This window comes from Panthera tigris, chromosome A2 (assembly GCF_018350195.1).
Source record: "Panthera tigris isolate Pti1 chromosome A2, P.tigris_Pti1_mat1.1, whole genome shotgun sequence".
Taxonomy (NCBI): Eukaryota; Metazoa; Chordata; class Mammalia; order Carnivora; family Felidae; genus Panthera; species Panthera tigris.
The window spans coordinates 1,671,440-1,694,659 of NC_056661.1; the positions used below are offsets into that span (position 1 = coordinate 1,671,440).

The 23,220-nt window shown below is 57.1% G+C and overlaps 1 protein-coding gene across 2 annotated transcripts in view; it reads right to left on the reverse strand.

Annotated features, from left to right (window-relative positions):
- Positions 1 to 1,493: 1,493 nt before the first annotated feature.
- Positions 1,494 to 23,220, reverse strand: part of GNG7 (G protein subunit gamma 7) — a 118,281-nt gene continuing 96,554 nt past the window's right edge. For both annotated transcript variants that reach the window (XM_042977687.1, XM_042977686.1), the window contains exons 3-4: positions 7,825 to 7,943; positions 1,494 to 4,331 (exon numbers count right to left, since the gene is read on the reverse strand). In XM_042977687.1, coding sequence (XP_042833621.1) covers positions 4,206 to 4,331; positions 7,825 to 7,905 — 207 coding nt within the window. In that variant the 5' untranslated portion in view covers positions 7,906 to 7,943 and the 3' untranslated portion in view covers positions 1,494 to 4,205. The remainder of the gene's footprint in view (positions 4,332 to 7,824; positions 7,944 to 23,220) is intronic.

Genomic DNA, 23,220 nt, shown 5'->3' on the forward strand with positions numbered 1-23,220 from the left:
ACTTGGTAGTGGCCGACCCCTGATCCCGCGGAGCGGGACTCTGGGGCAGGAACGGATTCCAGTCTGTTCATCCATTCACCTGTTGCTGAATGCCTGGGATATTTTCAGTTTCTGACGACTGGGACACAAGCTGCTCCGAACATTCATCCCAGCACCTTCTGTGGACACACGTTTCGGTCTCTTGGGTGAAGGCGCGTGAGCAGAGCGCCAGGCGCTACAGCAGGTACGTGCTTAGCTGCACACGGGCCGTGCTGCATTCACGCTCACGGGCCGGCTCCACGACCTGGCCAACCGAGTCTTACATTGTAGCCATTCTGGGGGGTGTTCGGCAAGGTTGTGAGTTTTTCCCTTTTTGCGGTGAAGTTCACGACGTGAAGTTTTACCGTTTTAACATTCTAAGTACACTGACCTCAAGCACATGCACACTGTGGTGCAGCCGCCCCCACCACCCGTCTCCAGAACTTTCCATCTCCCCAGACTGAGACCCTGTTCCCATGAAGCACTAACTCCCCCGCCCCCTGCCCCACCCCTGGCTCCCACCGTCTACTCTCTGTCTCTGCGGACGGGACTCCTCTAGGGACCCCCTGTGCGTGGGGGTCACGCGGGACGTGTCCTTCTGTGTCTGGCTCCCGTCACTGCACACAGTGACCTCCAGGTCCGTCCACGTGGTGGCAGGTGGCAGGACGTCCTTCCTTCCTGAGGCTGGGTCACATTCCGGCGTGTGGATGGACCACGTCGTGTTTATCCTTCATCTGCTAAGGGACCCTGGCGGCTGCTGTGAACACATGGGTGTTTGCACACCCAGAAGTGGGGCTGTCGCATAAGGTCCCAATTCTCCATTTGAGTGTTTGAATTGACCTCCAATCTTCCGCTTTTTGATACAAAGTGGGTAATTTCAGAGGCACAGCCCGGTGGCAGGGCACTTGACTGCAAAGTAGACCATGTTTATGTAGTGGAATCTGTAAATGTCTTACACCAAGTCCTCTGCTTGGGGGTCGGAATCTCTCATTTACAGATTTGTTACCAAAAATTGAACTCTCCACTGTCTGGTCTGAATTGGGACCGTGACTCACTTGGCCTGTCCCCTGGGCTCCCCGGTGGCCCCTGGTGCCTGGACACAGGGGACAACAGGCCCGGAGCACTCCAAGCCCTCAGCAGAGTGCCGCGCCCTCCTACAGGCCACGCTGGACAGAAACAATCTCGAACCACGGGGCACAGGGCTAGCGGTCCTCGAACTTCGCTCCTCGAGGTTTTCTAACAACAGGCTGGAAAGCCTGTCGAAGCTGACAGCTGTTCTCTGGGGCCGCCTGAGGCCACGCTCCACCTGGGGTAACCGCCCAGCAGCCAGGGGAGGGGACCAACCTGTCCTGCCCCGACCCCCACCCCCAGCAGGCAGGGGGCATGGACAGAAGGACCAGTGAGCCTTTGCACTAGGGATCAGTTCACTCTGTATGAACAATTCCACACAATATTAAAACACTGCAAAGTGGGTGTAGACACCTGGAAATTTTTTTAAAATCAGAAATAAAAGCCACTGAACATCCAAACGGAGATGGGGTAGAACCTGCTAGAACCACAGATGGCTTCTGTGGACCGGAACCGGTCTGTGCAATGTTTGGCAATGGTTAGGGCTTCTTTTCCAGAGACTCCGTGGCAGGCTGGCTTTTGTAAGTGTTCTTGAAGGACCAGCAACCCTTGGTGGCCTCCCCTGGGCCTGGAAGTTGTTCCTGGTCACTCGCCCTCGGGGTGGGCTGGTGGCCTTTTCCTGCCCCCAGAGCTCGGTGGGGCTGGGGCCCCACAGACACGGATGAGCTGCCTGGAGGTCCAGCGCCCGGACATGGAGGGGGTCAGCCAGGGTCACAGGAAGAAGGACCGCACATCCTTGGGGGCCAGAGGTCACCACCACCCAGTCACTTAATTCTTGGCCTGGGGGACCGCTGTGGGGAGGGGTGTGCCTTCTAGCTCCTTCCTGGAGCGGGGGAGGGGAGGGGAGGGAAGGCGCCCCAGCTGCCAGCCCTGGGGGACACACAGGCAGGCTAAAGGGGAACCCTGTGTCTCCCGCCCCTGTTTATTTTGGGAGGGGGGGGCGTGCCCTTAATGCCCCCTCTTGATGTGGCTGAAATGCGGGCTGCCACCCGCCAGCTCCCGCAGAGCCCTGCACACGTGTTCATGCAGGACACTGGCCTGGGAAGCACAGGCGGTCGTATGCACATGCCCTCCAGGTTTACACTACAGACACGGAGATTTACTTGAGAAGGCAAAAGGAAGGGTTTTTCTCACTCAGAAAGACACCCGTGGTGGGGCTCCTGTGACGGCCACCTCCCTGAGCCGAGGCTGGGGCTCCTGGGGCAGGTGTGGCGATGGGGGCAGGGGGTACGGCCCATCCTCACCCTCTCTGGGTCTAGTTTACTCGGACCCCTCGGCCCCAGGGGGCTCTGACCTAGGTTCACTTCAGGGCTGGGGTGGGGCGGGGGGGGCGCTGTGGCTGCCAGACTCGGTTCAACCACTCGGCCCTCAGCCGGGCTCCTGGGTTTCACCTCGCCTCCCCTCCCGCTGGCCTCTCTGGGGGGCCGCTGGGGTGGGGCCCCACAGCCAGAGCATTAGACCAGGACAGTGGGGACGCAGGGGAAGGTTGGACTCCAGGGATTAAGGCTTCTTGCACAGAAGTGGCCTGGACAGGCCTCGCCCTGCCAGCCGCCCCCACCCCCAGTCTCTGGGTAGATCCTGCTGCGCCCCGGCCTCCCCGGTGGGGAACGGGTTTTGTTCCCTCTTGCTTCTCTGTGGGGGACAGTGAGAGGCTGGCTCCCTGCCCAATGAAAGGTGGCCAAGGCTTCCCCATCCAACCGCAGGTCTGGAGAGGCTGGGCTCCCCAAAGCCCCTGGTGCTCCCGGACCGGCCGGAGAGAGCTGGGAGCCGGGGAGCGAGGCCGGGCCTACAGCCCGCACGCCGGGGGGAGTCGCCCGCCAGCCCGTGCACACATCTCCCGTCCCCCTGAGCGTAGCATTGGTGGGATCTGGGCCTTGGCACTAGCAGGGGGCTGAGTGGGGGCAGGAGCATGGAGGTCGGCACGAGGCCCTGGGGTGAGGACTGTCCCGGTGCGGGGCGGGGGGTGGGGGTGTGGGGACGGGTGTGCCCTGTGCCCTCCCTGTACCTCCGGCTCCTTCAACTGCCCGGGTCGTACCAGAGTCCAAGGGACTAAAGACGAACCGATACAGGGAAGGGAAGGGCGAGGAGTCACACGGGTGAGGCCCAGCGGCTCCTTCTGGTCACCTAACACCTTTTGGCCCCCCAGGAAGGGCCTCCTCTGGCTGCATTTCTGTTTGCAAAATGGCCATAGCGATGCGCTAAAGTGGAAAAAAGCACAACACGACACAACAACCGGGAAGAGCCAGGTGTGACCACGGCCCACGTCGACGTTTCGTGCTCAACACCAGACGGAACGCCGCCGGCCATTCCGCTGAGCGGGACAAGTTGCGGAGAATCCCTCTGTGGGATGGGTGGGGTCCCAGGAAAGGGCGGGGGCCCACGGCCTGGCTGTTGGGTGGTGCGTGCCGTATAGAGGCCGCACACATGCCACACAGCAGGGCGACACTTGGCCACGCGGGGTGCACGTCACAGACAAAGCCCCCTCCCCGGCCCCTAAATTCCCTGGGTGCATTTTACACAACCGTCAGCTGCCGGCTCAGCCCCCCAGCTCTGGGCTCAGCGCTGCGGAATAACAATCGCTTAACTGAAAAGGAGACCAGTTTCCAAAGAGGTTTCCCATGACCCGCCCCCCACCACCCAATTTTCCTCTGCTTAGGAGAAGAAAAAAAAGCACGGCAGCAGGGACCTGGCAAGGGTTTCACAAACGGCCCAGCGGGTGAGACTGGCCACCCGCCGGGGCGCCCGGGGCCAGCGGCCAGTCCTTCTTCCCTTCTCGGGGCGCGGCCGGGCTCTGGACCGCAGCCCCCCGGCAACCCAGAGTTTCCGAAAATTGTTACCACGTCACTCGGGATCTCTGTTACTCCTGATGGGAAGCGGCCGCGGCCCCAGCGTCATCTTCTGGCCGGGCCGGGAGAGGAGTTTACCCCATCCGTGGTGGCAGCGGCTCGCGTTCCTTCCGGAACCGGAGGTTTGGGGACATGAGAGGTGTTGCCGGAGCGCGCAGTGCAGACGCCCTAGCGGAGCGAGAGACACAGGCAGGGGCACACGGAGGGACAACGCTACAGAATAATACAGGGCTTCTTGTCCTTAAAGGGGTTCTCGGACGCGGGGACTCCGACCAGCAGGGGGTCATTCCGGGCGTGCTGCTCGCAGTAGCTCATGAGTTCCGATGAGGCTTTGGACACCTGTGCGTGGGCACAAGGACGGGAGAGGAGAGGTCAGGCGGGCGGCCATGGCCACGTCCACTGTCAACATGGCGGGAACAACCCAGGAACACCCGCAGGTGAGCGGATACACACAGTGCCCACCGCGCACGCGCACGCAGATGACCATGTCCACCGCGCACGCGCCCAACACTCAGCCGCGAGCGGGAGCGAGAGGCCCCACGCCTGCCGCCCCGCGTTCGAACCCCGAACACACGACGCTCAGGGAGGGAACCAGACACGAGAAGCCACACGGGGCGTGAGTCCACGTGTGTGAAACGTCCAGAACAGGCTCATCCGGGGACAGGAAGGGGGCTGGTGGGGGGCCAGGCGCTGGGGGAGGGGTGACGGCTGATGAGGCCCGGGTTACTTTTTGGTGTGATGGAATGTTCTGGAACTAGACAAAGGTGGTGGTTGCACAACTCTGCGTGTGTGTGATCACTAATGGCAGGTTTTAAGTTATGTGTGTTCTACCACAATTTAAAAAAGATTAAAGAAGGGACTGGGTCCCTCGGCAGGAGCTGCCCAGATTTTGGACAGAAGGTCAGGGAGAGACAGAGCCCTCTTTAGGATTTAGTCCAAGGTCCACCCCTCCCCGCCCCCCCCCCCCCCCCCCATTCCAGGCGACTCTGGAAGAGCCTGTCCACATCGGAGGGGCCACCACACAGTCCCTTCCACATTGCATCTCTGGCAGCCCGAGCTGGCCGGGGCCCAGGGATCTGGGGGGCTGGTGGGGTCACAGCAGAGGGTGCCACCCCACTCTGCTCACCCGGGCAGGGCTGGGGGCTGGGTGCTGGGTGAAGGGGTCCTGGTCTCCTCTGTGCTGCAGGAACAGCCAGCATGGTTCGGCCCCCTCCCTTCCCACCTGCAAGCTGACAAAGGAGCAGCCATGTGGGTGTGAGCGGGCGAGACTAGGCAGGGGTGAGGGAGGCTTTGAGAACTCCCCTCAGGTCTGCCGCCAGGGGTGGCGCCTCTGCACCCTGGACCCTGCACCCCACAAGCCAAGGCCGCCCGACCTTGTCCCCTGTGCTGCCAGGTCTCCAGGCCGGCCTCTGGGTTCACCGCGGGGACACTGCTACCCACATGCAGTGACAATTGCCACCGTCCCGAGCATGCTGGCCACTCCCAGGCCTGCCTCGGATGAGCCAAAGGAGCTTGGTTTCTAGAGTTGTATTTGGAAAGCAACTCTCGGAAACAACCAGAATAGCCTCCGGACCCTGGAAATAACTGATGTTGTGGCTCCAGCATGTGGCCCCCGCTGACACCCTGGCATCCACAGGAAGGCTCTGCCCTGAGCGCCGGGGCCGCCCCCATGCCCGCCACGCTGCCACTTGCCAGGCGCTGGCTCCCCTGGCCTTTCAGGCGTACCGACGTTCAAGGTTCTGGCCACAGATCTGTGGGTGCAAAGCCTCAGGCGGGACAGGGGTAGGAGGGGATGGGGGGGCTTGGGGGGGAGTAGTGGCCCTGCCCAACATCAAACGGGCTGGTGAATCACGCTCTCCGTCAGGGCTGTGGCCGCACCGGCTCACCAGAGTGAAGCCGCTTTGACTGAGGCTTTCTCTTTTTCCAGCCCGAATGAATCCTTTGAATGCTCAGGGTTCTGGAACATTCAGACACTTCGGGGGAGCCCCCCCCCCCCAACCTGGGGGGCTGGAGCAGCCCTGCCTTTCCACCTGGCACTGCTGTGCATGTCCTTCCACTGAGGGATGTCAGTCAGGTGTGAGTCTGCAGGAGCCCATCTGCCGCCAGAGACCAGGGAATGGCGGGTGCTCAGAAAATCAAAGTCTGAAGAGATCCGTGGGGTCGATGTTTGATTTTATATGTCCACTTGGCCAGGCCACGGTATCCAAGTACTTGGCCAAACACCAGTCTAGATGTCACTGGGAAGGTCATTTTAACCTGAGATCAACATTTAAATTGGCTGACTCGGAGTACAGCATATGATCCTCTAAATGTGGGTGGGCCACATGCAATCAGTTGAAGGCCTTCGGAGACCGGGAATGCCGCCTCCTGGCCGCCTTGGGGACTCGAGCTGCAGCACCAGCTCTGCCCTGAGTCTCCAGTCTGCCCTGCGGCTTCGCCAGCCTCCACGGTTCTGTGAGCCAATTCCTGAATACCTCTCGTTGCCTCTATACACATCCTGTTGGCTCAGTTTCTCTGGACAGCCCTGACTGATCCAGGGGGCGGCTGAAGCAGGGCCGATGCAGACACGGGAACCACCCGGGTCTTCTACGGGGAAACTTCCGGTCACTCGCTAGCTGGGGCCTGGGGCACGAGACCATTATTGGAGGTGCCTCGACCTCCTTTGCCAAGACATGGGTTTGACGAGCAGGTGACTTTGAAAAGAATCAGTCACCTTTTTCATGTAAGAGGCCACGACTGGATGGCTGGCCCCTGCCATGTTTATGGGAGAAATCCATGAGCCCTGGATGTCGTCCTGATGTCCCCTTGTGGACTTAAAATTCACCTGTGTTAAACACAATGTGTCCACCACGCACACGCACGTCCGCAGCCTCAAGCCGGAGCGAAGCGCCCACCCCGCCACCCCGTGGACGGACCCCGAACACACGACGTTCAGGGAGGGAACCAGACACGAGAGGCCACACGGGGTGTGAGTCCGTGTGTGTGAGACGTCCAGAACAGGGTCATCCACGGATGGGAAGAGGGCTCGTGGGGGCCGGGGGCTGGGGAAGGGGTGGAGGTAACAGCTGACGGGGACAGGATTTCCCTTTGGGCTGCTAGAATGTTCTGCAATGATGCTTGCACAACTCTGTGAATGTACTAAAAGCTACCAAACTGTCAGTGCCCTTTAAAAGAAACAGTTAGCTTCATGTTATGCAAATTATTAGCAGAAAGAACTGGTCTGTCTGAGAAGCTACTTTGTTTCGGGTCTCTGGTCCCTGAGGGGTTAAGTGTCTGTGCACAGGAACTACTTGTCCCTTTTCTTTTTTTAGTATAAAAAACAAACACGCTTATTTCAAAAAAAAAAAAAAAAATTCAAACGAGGCATAAGTGAAGAACGTAGACGGCCAAGGGCCCTGGGCCCTGCCGTCTCTGGACCACGTCTCTACCTTCTGTCTGTGTCTGTTGCACCAGGGAGCCAGACAGAGCCCATGGGCGAGTGCCTGCCTCATGCTGGCGGCCTAGGGCTCTCGGGGGCAGGGGGTGGGGTGGGGTGGGGTGGGGTGGGGTGGGGAAGGGCCCTGAGGGCTGGGGGCGGGCTCAGCCCTGCCTCTGGTCCCACGGCACTGACAAAGCTCTGGGGCACATGGGATGCCCGCAACAGCCCATGACACAGGTTCTGTGTCAGCTGTGTCTTCCCATTGAGGAATCTGGGGCTCAGAGAGGTTAGTGAGTGGCCCAAGCTCACACAGCAAGGGGCACAGTTGGAATAAAGCCCCCCCTCCCCAACCGGGCCTCCTTGCAGGGCCTCCTCCCTTCTCGGCCCCTCTGCCCACCCGCCTGCCAGGCTCACCTTGATGCGCTCGATCCCGGCTTCGATGCGGAGCTGTTCCACCAGCTTCCGGGCCTGGGCTATGTTGTTAGTGGCTGACATTGTCTGCCATCAGCTCCGGGCCCCTGTCGTCCAGAGGGCTGCAGGGGAAGCAGACAGGATGTGAACTGGCTGCTGAGGCCCCACGGGGACAGAGAGGCAGGACGCCCCTTCCGGAAGCCTCAGGGCCTCCTGGTGCCCCACCTGAGCCGTGGCGCCCGTGTGCCCAGGTCGGGGTGGGGGCGGTGGGAGGACTAGTGGAGCTGTCTCCCACAGTCCCCCTGGGCTGGTCGGGGGTAAGTGCTCCCTGGTTGAGACCACCCAGGGTCTCAGGATGGTTCACCAGACCACAGAGTCCACTCGTGGTTGGCTTGGAATGAGGGCCTCAAGGGACACTTTCTCTGATCCCTGCCTCACTCCAGGCCCCCCGGCACCACTGACACTGGGCAGGGTCACTCTCCGGGGGCGTTCTGGGGACGTTCCCAGCCCCACCCTTCGATGCCAGGACGTCCCAGTGGTGATGGCCACAGATGTGCCCAGACATGGCCTGAGTTCCCTGGGGGGCAGAGTCGTCTGGGTGAGACCTTGGCTCTGGACCAAGGTGGGTCACCTGGGCAGCATCTATGTGCCGTGGGTCCTGGGTCTGGCATCGCTTCCTTCATCCACGGGCTAATTTGCCCCACAAACCACCCCAGGGGGGCCCACCATGCACCAGTCACTGCCCTGAGAACCAAGCTAAGGGTGGTGGTACGCAGGGGGAGGCCGTGGCTGTCAGTGCCCAGTTCTGGCTTCCCACCCCAGATCTGGCTGTCCTTGGGACACAGCCACTCGAGTGACCTGGGCTCCCACAGAAGGCTTCCCGGGGCTCTCCGCAGGAGCGAGAAGTTCTGGCTCCCGCTTCTGGCCCAGGAGAGGCTTCTGGGGGCAGCGGTGGGGGGGGGGGGCGGTGCAGGGAGCCCACTGGTTTTGCAGGGTTTTCCAGACCTTTCTGATGTGCTGGGGTGGTCGGGACAAATGACCACAGGCTGGGGTATGGGAAACAGCAGGAAATTGTTCTCCCACATTCTGGAGGCCAGATGTCAAAGATCCAGGTGGGGCAGGGCTGCGCTCCCCGTGGAGGGCCCAGGGAGGGTCCTTCCTACCTCTTCCAGTGGCTGGTGTGGCCAGCGGTCCCTGGCGTGGCCACATCACTCAATCTCTGCCTTGTCCTCACATGGCTTTCTTCTAAGGACACTAATCCAGTACGACTTCTCCTTAACTAATTGCATCTGCAAAGCCCCTATTTCCACTTAAGGCCCCATGCTGAGGATCTGGTGGAAATGAATTTGGGGGGGGGGGCTGTATTCACTCCCCCTGCAGTGTCTTTGAGTGTGGATGGTGTGCTCAGAGTAGCCCATTTAGCACAGGCAAATGATTCCAGATAAACCCTCTTCCCAAATCCCAAGTAGCCCTTCCACTAATTTTCCCAGGACCGCTGCTCCGTGGAGGGGGTGGTGGTGGGGTATTTGCTGCTTTTATTGAGCAGCTAACACCCAGTGGTCTGCTTGCTCCCCGCCCCCCCCTTCCCCGCACCTTCAGGACTTGGGTGTTCAGGGCCCGTCAGAGTGGCTCCCCACCTGCTCGCCCACCGAGAAAACCAATCTTTATTGCGCCAATGATTCCCGCTTCGCTATTGTTTGGGGGAGGGGGTGATCTTTTTTCTTTCCGAAAACATTTTTATTAATTTATTTTTAATTCAGTTAAAATTTTTGAGGTGCCTGGAGAGTCACATGCAGTGGTAGGAAAGGGCGGAGACGTGCGGAGACCTGCGTACCCTGTGCACGGTTTCCCCTCTGGAAACAACCTTGCAAAACCCGCGGTCAGCATGACGCGCTTGCACGGAAGCCTCAGGGCGGTTCCGTCCCCGCCCCTCCCCGCCCCCCACTCTCCGCGACCTCCAATGACGTTTTCCTTCCCCAAGCTGCCACCGTTTCGGGACCGTTGCACGTGTGGAACCACAGGGCACATAACCTTTTGGGATTTTTCCCCACTGCGCTTAATCCTGTGGAGATGCGCCCAGCCTGTTGCGCGCGCCGCGAGGTCACGGCTGAGCGGCGTTCCCCGCGTGGACCGGCCCCGGCTCGGCGGTGCACCTGCCGATTCCAGTTTCTGGCCATCACGTACGGCTGCCACAAGGGCGTGCAGATTTCTGTGCAAACACAAGTCTATATATTTTTCTGAGATAAACGCTGAGGGATGTAATTTGCATGTTCAATTTTTAAGGAGAGTGCCAAGCCGTTTTCCAGGGCGGCTGCACCATTTCACATCCACACCAGCAGTATATGGGTGGTGTTAATTTATTCTTACAATTCGGCTGTGCACATTTTTTCCTCTTCCTTACAGCAGGGAAAATTCTACTTTTCCCACAGCCTTCATTTAGTGAGCTCTAGTATTGTAGTTCTAACGAGCAATGCTGCCCCCAGGGGACACGGGGCCCTGTCTGGGGGCGTCTCTGGTCATCAGGACTGGGGGAATCCTGGCACCGAGGGGGTGTGGTCGAGGACCCCGCTCAGCTCCCACAGTTCCCGGGATGCCCCCCGAGAATGGCCCAGTGTCTGCAGCATTCAGGCTGGGGAAGTTCCCAGGAGGACCTGTCCGGGCGTCACGCCCAAGGTGGGGGGTCTGGGAAGACGCCCTGCCAGGGAGCAGAGGGCACCCTGTCCTCCATCAGGATGCAGCTTGTGCTGTCTGCCTGGTGGCCACTAGGGCCAGGTAGCCACAGAACAGCAAAGGTAGGCTTGGGATTTTCAAAGCATTTCCTACTTAGCAATAATGATTTAAAAAAAAAAAAAAAAAAGGAGGGTTGACACAACACTTTCGGGAGATCTCCAGGCAGTTACGTTGCGTGACAAAAGCCAATCCCCAAAGGTTACATGGTGTGTGTTTATACACCATTTACACACTGTTTTTGAGAAGACAAAATTGTGGTCAGGATGGGGGACAGGTTCATGGTTGCCGAGGTTGGGGGTGGAGGCCTTGTCGGGAGGGGCTTTTCCTGGTGCTGGTCACACTTCCACAGAATGTTACCGTCGGGAAAAACAGAGTGAACGACACGTGGAATGCTTCTCTGATTTGTTATAACTGCACATGAATCTACGGTGACCTCCGTACAAGTCTCAATTAGAAAAAAAAAATCCTTCCACACTGCCTGGCTCCCCGTCCCTCCCGGCAGACATCCAGCCCCGCTTTGGGTCAGAAAAGGCCTGAGTGTGTCTGTTCTGGGAGCACAGAGCCCACGTGTGGGTTTCCAGAGGGCTCTGATTCAGCAGAGAGCTTCAAAGCAGCCACAAAACATCCAACTCAGGGAAAACTGCCCTTGGTTGGGCTTAAAAATATCTAAATTACTCAGCGCTAAATATAGATGCGAATGGAGAACAAACGGGCTGGCCCCATGGCCTGTTTTCCTTGGAAGGCCGGGGAATCCTGCTCAGCATCCACACTCAGAAGTGTCCGCCAGGACTCTAGGACCCCTGCACCGCGTGGCCACCCCCAACTGTGGCCTCTCTCCGAAGCGTGAAGCCCCCGAGTGGCTGGCTTTCTGTTCCAGGCACAATGTCCCGAGAGGCTGCCTCTGGGCTGGGTTATGACCCAGGCCCCAGAGAACGGCCGAGATGGCTGCGCCGGGGGTGTGCGTGCGTGTGCATGTACACGAACTTGTGTGCAGGAGTGTGTGTGAATGTTCGGGGCACTTGTGTGCATGTGTGTATACACACGCGTGAGTGCATGTGCACGTCTGTGCATAGATGTGTGCGTGCGTGTGCGTGCACGAGCATGTACGTGTAGGCGTGGGCGTGTGTGTACTTAACGTGAGTATACGTGTGCATGTCTGTATGTCATAATGTGCATCGTGCGAGATGTGTTTATACGTGTGCGTGTCGGTGTGTATGTATACTGCATGCACACGCGTGTGTGTGGGCGTACGAGTGTACGTGTGCATGTGAGTGTATGGGTGAGCACGTGTGTGTGTGTGTGTGTGTGTGTGTGTGCGTGAGCGTGTGGAGACGCCAGGAACAGACACCGGCTGTGTCACCACCAGCCCGTGCAGCAGACTCCAGCCTCCTCCTGGCTGGTGTCATAGTCCGTCACTGACTCACGGCCCAGCCGTGGCCCCGGGAGACCAGGCAGCTACGCTGAGTCAGCCCAGGGAACATTCCTCACCCGTTGCTGCTCCGCAGGAAGCACGTGATGGCACCAGGCGCCCGACCTGGCCGGACCTGCCTGGGCCAGCAGAGCCACAGGGGGCCCCCAGGAGCCGTGGCAGAGCCGTGGCAAGCTGGGGGCAGGTGGGTGGTGGGCAGCCGGTCACCGTGCTGACTCCCGTTCTGCCCCTGCTGAGGGTCCAGGGGAACAACCTGGGGTGAAGTTCACCTAAAACCAGAGCCTTAAGGGATGTCACCAGGCCCTGCCTGGGATCTGAGTCGAGGGCCAGGAAGCCATGCCAGATTTGGGGGGGGCTCCTGCAGAAGAATCACATGAGCAAATGTGTGAAAGGCAAGGACAACGGAGGCCCCCCCCCCTGCCCTGGGGTATATCGTGAAGCAGAGGTAATTAGAAAGGGGGGGCAGTGACCCCCAGACAGATCTGACCTTCCAGTGCACATAAGGATTAGACAACCCTGGGGATGGGCAGTATTTCTTCCATGGTGGGCGCAAATAAGGCAAAATGGGGAAACAGTTTAGGGTGGGGTCTCTGCCCCCCTGGCACTTTGGACACTGGGCTGGGCTGTTCTCTCTGGGGTGTCCTGGGTGCTGTGTGGCCCGAGCAACATCTGTGGCCCCACTCCCTCAGTGCCAGGGCCCCCTCCCCCCTGTGTGACAACCACAGACATCCCCAGACACTGCCCGGTGTCCCCTGAGGGCAGAGCTGCCCCTGGGTGAGAACCACTAGATTAGATCAGACCTTTATTCACATCCAAAGAGGTTCCATACAAACAGCCATAGAATAAGAAAGAAAATAAACACAAACTAGTGAATATTTATTCTTGGGATGCCTGGGGGCTCAGTCAGTTTAGCATCCGACTCTTGGTTTCGGCTCAGGTCATGATCTCACGGTTTGTGAGTTCAAGGTCCGCGTTGGGCTCTGCGCTCACAGTGTGGAACCTGCTTTTGATTCTCTCTCTCCCTGCTCCCTAGGGGCGGAGAGAGAGGGAGAGAGAGAGTCCCAAGCAGGCTCTGCACTGTCAATACGGAGGCCCATGTGGGGCTTGAACTCCGACCGTGAGAACTTGACCTGAGCCGAAACCAAGAGTCAGACGCTAAAACGACTGAGCCACCCAGGCGTCCCCCCACCCCCACCCAGGGTCCAAATGTCCATCGATGGATGAATGGATAAAGATGTGGTCTATATATACAATGGGGTATTACTCGGCAGTCAAAAACAATGAAATCTTGCCATTTGCAACTACGTGGATGGGACTGGAGGGGATTATGCGAAGTGAAATTAGTCAGAGAAAGACAAAAATCGTATGACTTCACTCATATGAGGGCTTTAAGAGACAAAACAGATGAACATAAGGGAAGGGAAACAAAAACAATATAAAAGCAGGGAGGGGGACAAACACTAAGAGACCCTTAAATACAGAGAACAAACAGAGTTGCCGGAGGGGAGTTGTGGGTGGGGGGATGGGCTAAATGGGCAAGGGGCACTAGGGAGGACACTCGCTGGGATGAGCACTGGGTGTTATCCGTAGGGGCTGACTCACTGGAATCTACTCCCGAAATCATTATTGCACTATATGCTAACTAACTTGGAAGTAAATTTAAATAAATAAATAAGTAAACGGATAAACTTAAAAAAAAAATTTTTTTTTTTAAAGAAAGAAGAAGTTTCTTCTCAATCATGGAGAAGTCACTTTTCAGCAATGGAAGCCATGGAATGAATGGAGAAGGATCAGCAGCTCTGATCTTATGTAAATATTCAGAACTTCAGGACAGACGTGAACTAGAAATCGAGACCGTGGACCCAGGAAAGGCCGAGGCCACAAGTGAGGTGATGGGCGACCCCTTTAACATGTGACTAACACTTGGGCCAGGGTCCCACGGAGACGTGGCACAGGGCTCACTCAGGCAATTCACGGCAGCAGGGGTGTAACTGGTAAAAACCAAAGCAAACAAAACACGGCCTGGGGAGCAGTGGATGCCACCTCGAGCTGCCCCTTTGTCTTCCCATGACGCCAGAAGGCCGGAGAAAGGCCACCACCTGACGCGCTCATTCCAGACTCTCTGGTCTTGTGAACCTGTCTCAGCCTCAGAAACTGGACACTGAGGACTACAAGGATGTCCCCTCAAATCTTCTGCCTGGGCATTTATCCCAAGGGGCAAATTATCCAAAGGAGTTAAAAGGGGAACACTGACAGGTGTTTACAGCTGCGTTGTTTGTAACCGTGAAGGCTCAGAACAAAAGCACACGCCTCGCTCTGCAAGGGGGGGGGGGGGAACAGCAAATTCAATGGGACATTTCGCAGGTGCAACACTATGCAATGTTCTAAACGGTCCGTAGAAACGCGGAGCACCGCGGAGGTGTGTGTGCAAAGAGGGACAATGGCAAAGTGCAAATGTTCGGTCATCTACCGTTGTGTTAAAATATATACGGATAAAGGCAGGGAATCTCAAAGTGACAATTTTAAGTCAGCTCTAAGCCCAACACGGGGCTCGAACTCACGACCCTGAGATCAGGAGACACATGCTCCACCGACTGAGCCAGCCAGGTGCCTCTCAAAATGACAATTTTGTTAGGGACTTTTTTTTTTTTAAGTTTATTGATTTATTTGAGAGATGCCGAGACAGTGCAAGAGGGGAGGGGCAGAGAGAGAGGGAGACAGAGAATCCCAAGAAGGCTCCACACTGTCAGTGCAGAGCCCGACGTGGGGCTCGAACCCACAAAACTGCGAGATCGTGACCTGAGCCCAAATCAAGAGTCGGACGCTTAACCGACGGAGCCACCCAGGCGCCCCTGTTAGTGACTGTTTTTATAATTTCCTCCAATGAAATGTTCTTCCGTGAAGGTATAATTTGCACGCAGTGAGATTTGTCCTTTTGGGCCCAGAGTCGATGAGGTCGCACAAGCACGTCCTGTCGCGGAGCCGATACCGCCATTCAGATGCGGACCCCGTCATCCTGAGAACCTCCCGGAGCTTCTGTTTGTCGTCAGCCCCTGCACCCCCTGAGCTGCTCTGTTCCTGTCGTGTCGCCTCTTCCCGGAAGCCTACAGACAGACTCGTACCGTCCAGCCTCTGGCTCGGTTCACTTGGCACAATGTCCTTGTGGTTCGTTGTGTGCCAAGGGCACCTTTTCAATGCTGTGTGGTGTTCCCCCCTGGGGTCAGGGCAGGGATTGTTGGCCGTGCACCGACTGGGCGACACGGGTGTGTCCGGCGATTGTGAAAGACGCCGTGCTGTATGTTCACACGCAGGATTTGTGGCGGTCCACGTGCCCGGTCCTCCTGGGTGAGCCCCAGGCGTGGGATTTCTGGCTCCCTGGCAGGTGTATGTTTAACCTTACAAGTTAAACATTTTCCAAACGGTTCCCAAAGTCACTGCATTCGTTTGTACTTTGAAATAATCATATAGACAGGTAGTTGCAAAAATAGTGCAGAGAGTCCCGTGTGCCCGCCCCCCCCCCCCCCCCCACCGATGGTGACATCCCATGTGACCGTAGGACAACATCAGGCCGAGACCCCGATGCTGGCCGTTTGCTCAGATTTCGCCAGTCCTCCCATGACTCATCTGTGTGCAGAGTGGATTTCTGTCACCGCCCGTCCCTCCAGGAAGGTCTAGCCACCATCGCTGACCGGGCCGAACTGCTCATGGAGCTCCGTGCTGCCCTGGGCTCCACGGGGCAGATGAGGTCTGGCGTGAATGTTCGCTGGGTGGACTGGTGGGTAGATGCAGTGGGAGGGTCAGCAGAGAAGGCGGGGGCTCCAGTCGGCAAAGCTACGAGGTGGCTGAACCCTCTGTGTTTGTGAAATCCTAAACGGCTTGGGCAACACTGGGGAGGCACCACCCCCCCGCCCCGCCCACTCCAGGGTCTCTTCACCTCCGCACCGAGGACACCCAGGCCAGGGTATTCCCTGTGATCAGTCCCTGGCCCAGCCACCCAAGGCCGGGAGCACCCGCATCGTGACAGCCACAGACATCCCCAGACACGGCCCTGTGTCCCCTGGGGGCAGAATCTAAGTCCTTTATGGAACTTCCTTATCAGAAGAAACTTCAGCTAAAAGAGGTTCATCTGGGCAAAACGCAAACAGTGTTTCTGGAACCGAGATGGTTCGGTTTGAACCGAAATGGCAGTGAACGAAAATAGAAGCTTGTTTCAAATGGGGGCTTAATTTTCTCAGCATCTGACGATCCTTTGTGACCACAAGAAGTTACACAGGGCGAGCGAGCTGCCCCTTGAACTCCACCAACCACACTCTTGAAGCCCGTGCTGGAGAGGAGAGAAGTAGAAAAAATTCTGCACAGATCCCAAAGCTGTTTGGCCTTGGGGGAGTTACCTCCCCTCTCTGAGCTCCAGTGAACCCTGCAGTGCTTAGAGCGACACTCGCTTCCTGGGCTGGCCCAGCAAACATCCAGGTCCCCACGTTCCAGGGCCAAGGAATGGGGGCGTCCAGAGGCCGGCAGCCCCAGGAGGCCCTCTTTTGGGGCACCGTGGCAACTGCTAACTATAAACACAGCTGCTGCAGAGATGAAGCCAGAGACAGGGTGCCCTGCACATCCTGTGCCCGGCGGAGGTGGGAGGGCCGGTTTGCTGGAGGCTATTGAGAAATCCCGCTCCCCACCGAGCTGCTGCTCCGAGGTGGCCACTCCCCTCAGCTGCCCAGGGGCCGGGTGGGGCAGGTGCCACAAAGCCCACAGGCTTGGGGGAGAGCTGGGCAGCGTGAAGTTGATCGTATTAAAAATAGAAGTGGATGGCAACAGAGGGAGAGCCAGAAATGGAGAGTCCCGAAATGATCTATTTTCTGTTGTCCCACTAATGCTTGTACGTCCCTGTCCCTTCTAGGCCACACAGCAAAGGTGAGACTGGGTTCTTTTATGCTCTACTGTGTGCCCCAAACCCATGATGCTGGTCATGCCCCGGCCATGTCTGAGCCATTCTGAGCATGATCAGAAGCGCTCCGGCCCCTGTGGACCCTTAGCTGCAAAGCCCTCCTTCTGAGCCCCTGGAGCTTTTGGGTCTCGGGGAGAAGCGGAGCGATTTCCCGGCACCTTGTCCAAGGGCACAAAGGCAGCCACCCCTTCCTGAAGGTGCAAAACACAGGGCACGCCTGAAAGTGGGTTCACATCTCGGCTCTGCCCTGAACTGGGTCTTAGCTTCCTCCATTAGGAAATAAGAGGGTGGTTCTAAAAGCTGAGAACGGATCCCGGTTTGTCATCTGGTGGTTCTAAGATCAAGACGATTCATGTCAATGGCCTCTACCTAAAGTCACTTGGACTTTGAATAAAAACCTCTATCTGCAGATTTTGGCTTGCACGACAGTGGGCGAACGGACACGGACAGACTCTCCCGTGAGGGCAGTCAGGAAAGCTGGACAGAACACAGAAGAAATCTGCTTGAAGGCACTGCAGGGTTATTAGGGCGGTGAAGAATTTATAGCCAGGGTCTAGGGGAGGACGGCAGCCCAGGAGCGGAAAATCTGCCAAGAGGCTGAGCAATGCTTCTATCAGCTTTGCAAGGCTGGCAATACAGAGATTGAGATCCAGGGCCCTCCACGTGGAGGGGGCTGGGTGAACTCCCCCTTGGTTCAAACTGGGGAACAAGGTGCTGCAGTCTGAGTATAAGAAAAACCCAGACGTGGTGGTTTGGGAACAACACGGGCAGATGTTGTGTATGTTTTTCTTGGACATTTGAAAGAACGGTATTTTCTAACTAGACTGTACTTTAGATGGGACTTAATTTTACCGTCACTTTTACTGTATGTGACATTGCCTTGAAGAACTTTTTCCCAAATAATCATGCAAAATTATGTGGTCCCAGCATTTATTACACACAGAAGGATACAAGTAAACAGGAAGCAGATGGGCTCTTATGGTGACTGCAGCTGAGTGCTGAATAAACTCAGTCCCTGATACTGGACTGAGGTGACCCCAGATTGCTAGCAGCCCTAAATGCTGGGCATGAGTAAACATAAATCCTCTCCAGTGGAAAACAACATCATCCTAGAATTCACACTATTTCCACAAACAAGTCTGAAACACAATGTCTAGCACACAACGAGAAATAACCAGGCATACAAGGAGGTAAGACTACATGAACAAAACCCAGCAGGAATAACAGGCAATATAAACAGACTCGCAGGGGTTCCTGACACTGTAGTTGAGAGACACTTTAAAATAACTGTGTTAGGGGCACCTGGGTGGCTCAATCAGTTACATGTCTGACTTCAGCTCAGGTCATGATCTCACGATTCATTAGTTCAAGCCCCGCATCAGGCTCTGCAATGGTGGTGCAGAGCCTGCTTAGGATTCTCTCTCTTTCCTTTTCTCTCTGCCTCTTCCCCACTTGTGCGAGAGAGTTCTCTCTCTCTCTCTCAAAATAAGTAAATCAACTTTAAAAATAACAGTTTTAATTACTTTCAAGAAGATAAATAGGTGAGACCGGAATTTCAGCCGCACTGGAAACTATAGAAAAAGGACTCAGTAAACATGTGGAAAATGCCAATATCTGAAACGTAATGACTCGATGTAAAAGAATAGTATTACTAAAGACAACGAAGGAGAGAGTTGGTTGGGCTGGAGGATAGTTCAGGGGAAAACACCCAGGACGAAGCACAGAGACACAGAGGGGAGGGAAAGGCAGAAGAGAAGGTGAAAGATGGAGAGGATACAGTACAGCCTAACGCATGTGACCAGGACTCTGGAAGGAGGAGGGAGGACGGAGCACAAGCAATCTCCGAAGCGATAATGACAATCTCCCCAAACTGAGGACTGAACAAAATCCTACTTTTAGCCACAGATTCAGGAAGTCCTGGAACCTCAGGCAGCATAAACATCTTAGACGCTGACAGAGAAGTCACCAATGCGCCCATGAAAAGGTGCTCCCTGACTAGTCATCACGGAAACACGAGTGAAATCCAGGGAGCTGCTTCTTGAGCACTAACTGGCGGGGCACAGACAAAAAAGACCAGCGACTGTAAATATTAGGGAGGGCGTGGAAACGCTGCAAGTTTCACACATTTCTGATGCAAGAGTAAAGCGGTACAACCACACTGGAAGATGACTCAGCAGTTTCTGAAAAGGCTAAACACACACCTACCCTCTGCCCCAGCAATTCCGCTCCTAGGGACCGACCCGACATAAACGAAACCATAATTCTGTGGAAGGACCTGTACAAGATGTTCACACTTCTTGGGGCGCCTGGGTGGCGCAGTCGGTTAAGCGTCCGACTTCAGCTCAGGTCACGATCTCGCGGTCCGTGAGTTCGAGCCCCGCGTCAGGCTCTGGGCTGATGGCTCGGAGCCTGGAGCCTGTTTCCGATTCTGTGTCTCTCTCTCTCTCTGCCCCTCCCCCGTTCATGCTCTGTCTCTCTCTGTCCCAAAAATAAATAAAAAACGTTGAAAAAAAAATAAAAAAAAAAAAAAAAAAAAAAAAGATGTTCACACTTCTTTATTTACGATAGCAAAAACTGGAAACAGCCCAAATGCCCACCAACAGGAGAGCAAACAGACTGTGCTAATCCAGGCTATGTGTTATGATGACACAATGACAAAAAACAGCCTGCAGAGGAGAGAAGCCACACGTGTGGATCCCGAAAATATTCTGTCGAGCAAAAGGAGTCAGACATCAGAAACGTTCTGTGTCTTGACGTGTTGGTGCACACGGGTGTGTGTGTCAAAACTCATCAAGTTGTGTATTTACGATGTGTTCATTTCACTGAATGTGAATCATGCCTTGATAAAACCGGTTAATGACAAAGCAAACAAGCAAATGTAAGCTGCTGGAGGGAAAAGGACCAACGATTAGGTGGATTCAGTGAAGACTTCAGACCCGGTGAAAATTAACTTCAAGATTTAAGAGGAGACCCAGACACCTCCAGACGAACAGCAGTGGACTGCCTCTCCAGCAGACCTGCCTTGTTAAGGTAGGAATAAAGGGATATCAGAGAAACAGGACCCCCAATAAAAGGTAGGAGAGGCGTGAGTGAGTGGAAAACACTGAGGAAGGGACAGAACTTGACGACACCATCCGGGTTCTCATGGAAAAATCAACGGGAACTGGAAGCCCCCGGGAGAGCCCTGGAGCACACACGAATCAGAGCCACCAACCCCATGGTCCCCTCCAACCAGTTTTTCAGCAGCTGTTCTGTGTGTTGGCCTTACAAACTGTAGGGCGCTCTTTTTTACTATGCTATGTTGGTTGTTGCATTCCAGTGACAGCGGCCCCGGATGTTTGTTAGTGACGTTTTTGGATTGTGTGACTTCACACATGGGACAAATGACGTCGGCACGCAAAGATCACATACGCACATGCATCAGGCCTAGGGCGGGAGCGAGACACCCAAGGCCAAGCCCCAGAGCCCCCTGCATCCCTCCTTCTGACAGCTGGAGCCTGACCCTCCTCTACGCAGAAACTGGGGGTCACCCCACCCCGAATCAAGTGCAACGTCCAAGCTGCTCACTCACTGCCCTCAGGTAGGAAATCTTCCCCCAGCGTCCATCCTGCTGTTGTCGCCTGAAGGTGTCCCCCCAAATTCATGTTGAAATCCGAATCCCCAAGGTGACGGTAGCAGGAGGTGGGGCCTTTGAGAGGTGACTAGGTCCTCTCCCCTAGGGTGGAGCCCTCCTGAATGGGATCAGTGTCCTTAGAAGGGGCAGAAGAGACCAGAGTTCTATTTTTCCACCATCTGCCCCTCTGGGTATGGGTGCTCCCCTGGTAATGCAGCTGGCCGTCCTGAGCGTCCCTGTATGGGTTCCCATGGTGTGTGGGGACCTGTGCAGTGTCCAGGGGATCCGTGCTCCTGTCTGCCTGCCTGTTCCTTGGCGGGGGGGGGGGGGGGGCATGTCTTTCTCCAAAATAGCCCCTGTCCTGCCCCCCTGAATCACCTTTCTAGGAGAAATCTCACCCTGTGACTTCTGTGCTTAAAACTATCCCCAAGCGAAATCTGAGAAACAGGGCGTTTCACACACGTGGACTCACACCCCGTGTGGCCTCTCGTGTCTGGTTCCCTCCCTGAGCGTCGTGTGTTCAGGGCCCGTCCGCGGGGCGGCGGGTGTGGGCGCCTCACTTCTGCTCGCGGCCGAGGGATGTTCTGCCACGTGTGCAGAGTGTTTTAAGCAAACATTTTTTACAAGAAAAGGAAGAAAAAGGAAAGACCTTATCTTGCTGCCGTTGAAACGAAAACCTGTATCGCTTCCTTAATCGGAACTAAGGTGGGAGACGAAACTGATCAACGGCTTGCGGGACCTGGAGCACGAAATGTAAGATCCGTGTTTCTGGTGCGTGGGCAGGACCACGGAGCGCTAGTGTTATCCTATCCGTGGCGGTGTGCAGGGCCGGGAGCCACAGTCCTGGGCACGGCCCCTGGCGCCCGGGTCCCAGCGCTCTCATCCATAGAACGTGGAGCTGGAGAAGGGTCTGATTTGTTATATACGCAATTAGTAAAGATGGAGCGGCGGCTTCCTCCTGCGTAAGCCACGCCCACGGGAGGCGCCACGCCCACGGGAGGCGCCACGCCCACGGGAGGCGCCACGCCCACGGGAGGCGCCACGCCCACGGGAGGCGCCACGCCCACGGGAGGCGCCACGCCCACGGTTCCCGAGACCACGCGGCTGGTGGTCCGCCCACGCATTGAATATAATTCCAAAACCACGCTCATGGGGAGACGAGATCCAGGGGCAGTCTGGCTGCGTCCTGCCACACTGCCCTGTGCCCCTGCGTGCCTGACCCCTTGCACCCAGAGGCTTTGAGGTCAGGACTGGCATGGGCTTTGTACCCCCGTGGTCCCCGTGCGCTCACAGAGGGCTTAGGGAGTAGGGCCTACGGTGCTCCTGGGTCTGAGGGTTCAGACACGCACGGTGGTCCCAGGAGCCTCACGACCACTGAAGGACTGGTCCCTGTCTATGCTCTCGGCGGGTGCTGCAGACGTGGGAGGCCCTGCACAGTCACCAGGGTCCCGGAGGACCCTGAGTGACATTTAATGACGAAACGTCTTAGCTTTATGCTTCGCGCCTAGCAGTTTCTCGGCGAATCCGGGACTCTGAGTCCTGGGAATGTCTGCCCAAGGACGAGAGCAGACTTCCCTGCCAGCTTCTGACAGGGCCGCCCACGTGCTCTCGAGAAACCCCGCGCATTCCCTGGAAGGCGGGGTCACCTCCGCACCCCATGGAGGACCCTTGAGAGGGCTTCTCAGGATCATATTTCTGTCTCCTCGGCCCTCCTGACGTGGGCTGGGTGAGCTGCGGCTTCCGTCTCGGTGAGTCACACAGAGTAACGGGAGCTAGGGCTGCGGGTCAGGCCCAGACATAGCAGGCTCGGAGATGTCACCCAGACCCTGTGTCTGGCCAGGGCGCTTAGCATGACTGCGTCTGCACTGCCCACGGGGGAGGCAGGGCAAACAGGTACCCGAGACCCGCTGGGGGTCGGCGGGCTGCACCTCGGTGCGGTTGCGTGCACGGCCAAGGTGCGGACAGGGGCCCTGGGGCAGCCCAGTGCCTGTGGGGATCCCGGAGGTTCCGCGCCAGTGGAAGAGTGGGTCTGCTGCCTGTCTCCCCGGCACACGCCCAGGGCTGGCGGCCCCTCAGGGGAGCTGACGCGGCCCCTCTGTTCAGCCTGGGGTATCAGCTCCACCCTCAAGGGTGTTTTCCAGCTGTACAGGAAACAACGACAGCCAGACAGAAATGCCCGCGCTCCCCGTGAATTCCACACATAGCTCTCATAGCTGGGGAGACTGCTGCTCCCGCCTGCTCGCCGGGCCTGCACAGCACGGCCGGGCCATCCCCTTACCAGAAGGGGAAGAACGAGATGCCAGTGGAGGCTTCTGAGGCTTGGCAGGCTGCGACGCACAGAAGGAAAAGAATGTGAAAAATGCGGCTGGCGGGGCACGGGCCAGGAGAGAAGGGCCTTCGAGGAGTGGCTCCAGGTTCTGGTGGCCTGAGGGTGGTGCTGCCGAGAGCTGCAGAGGACCCCCCCCCCCCCCCCACCGCCCCCAGCAGCCCCCGCCCCGTTGAAAAGGAGGCAGATCAGAGATGAGGTCTGGGTGGTGGGGCAGTGGTGTTTCTGCACCCAGTGGGTCGGGCCCCCGAGAGCTCCTTCAGGTGGACACGACGGCACACAGAGTCTGTGGCCGGTGTGGGGAGGGGCAGCCACGGGTCTGGCGTGGGCAATTCCGGGTGCTGCATGTTCATGGA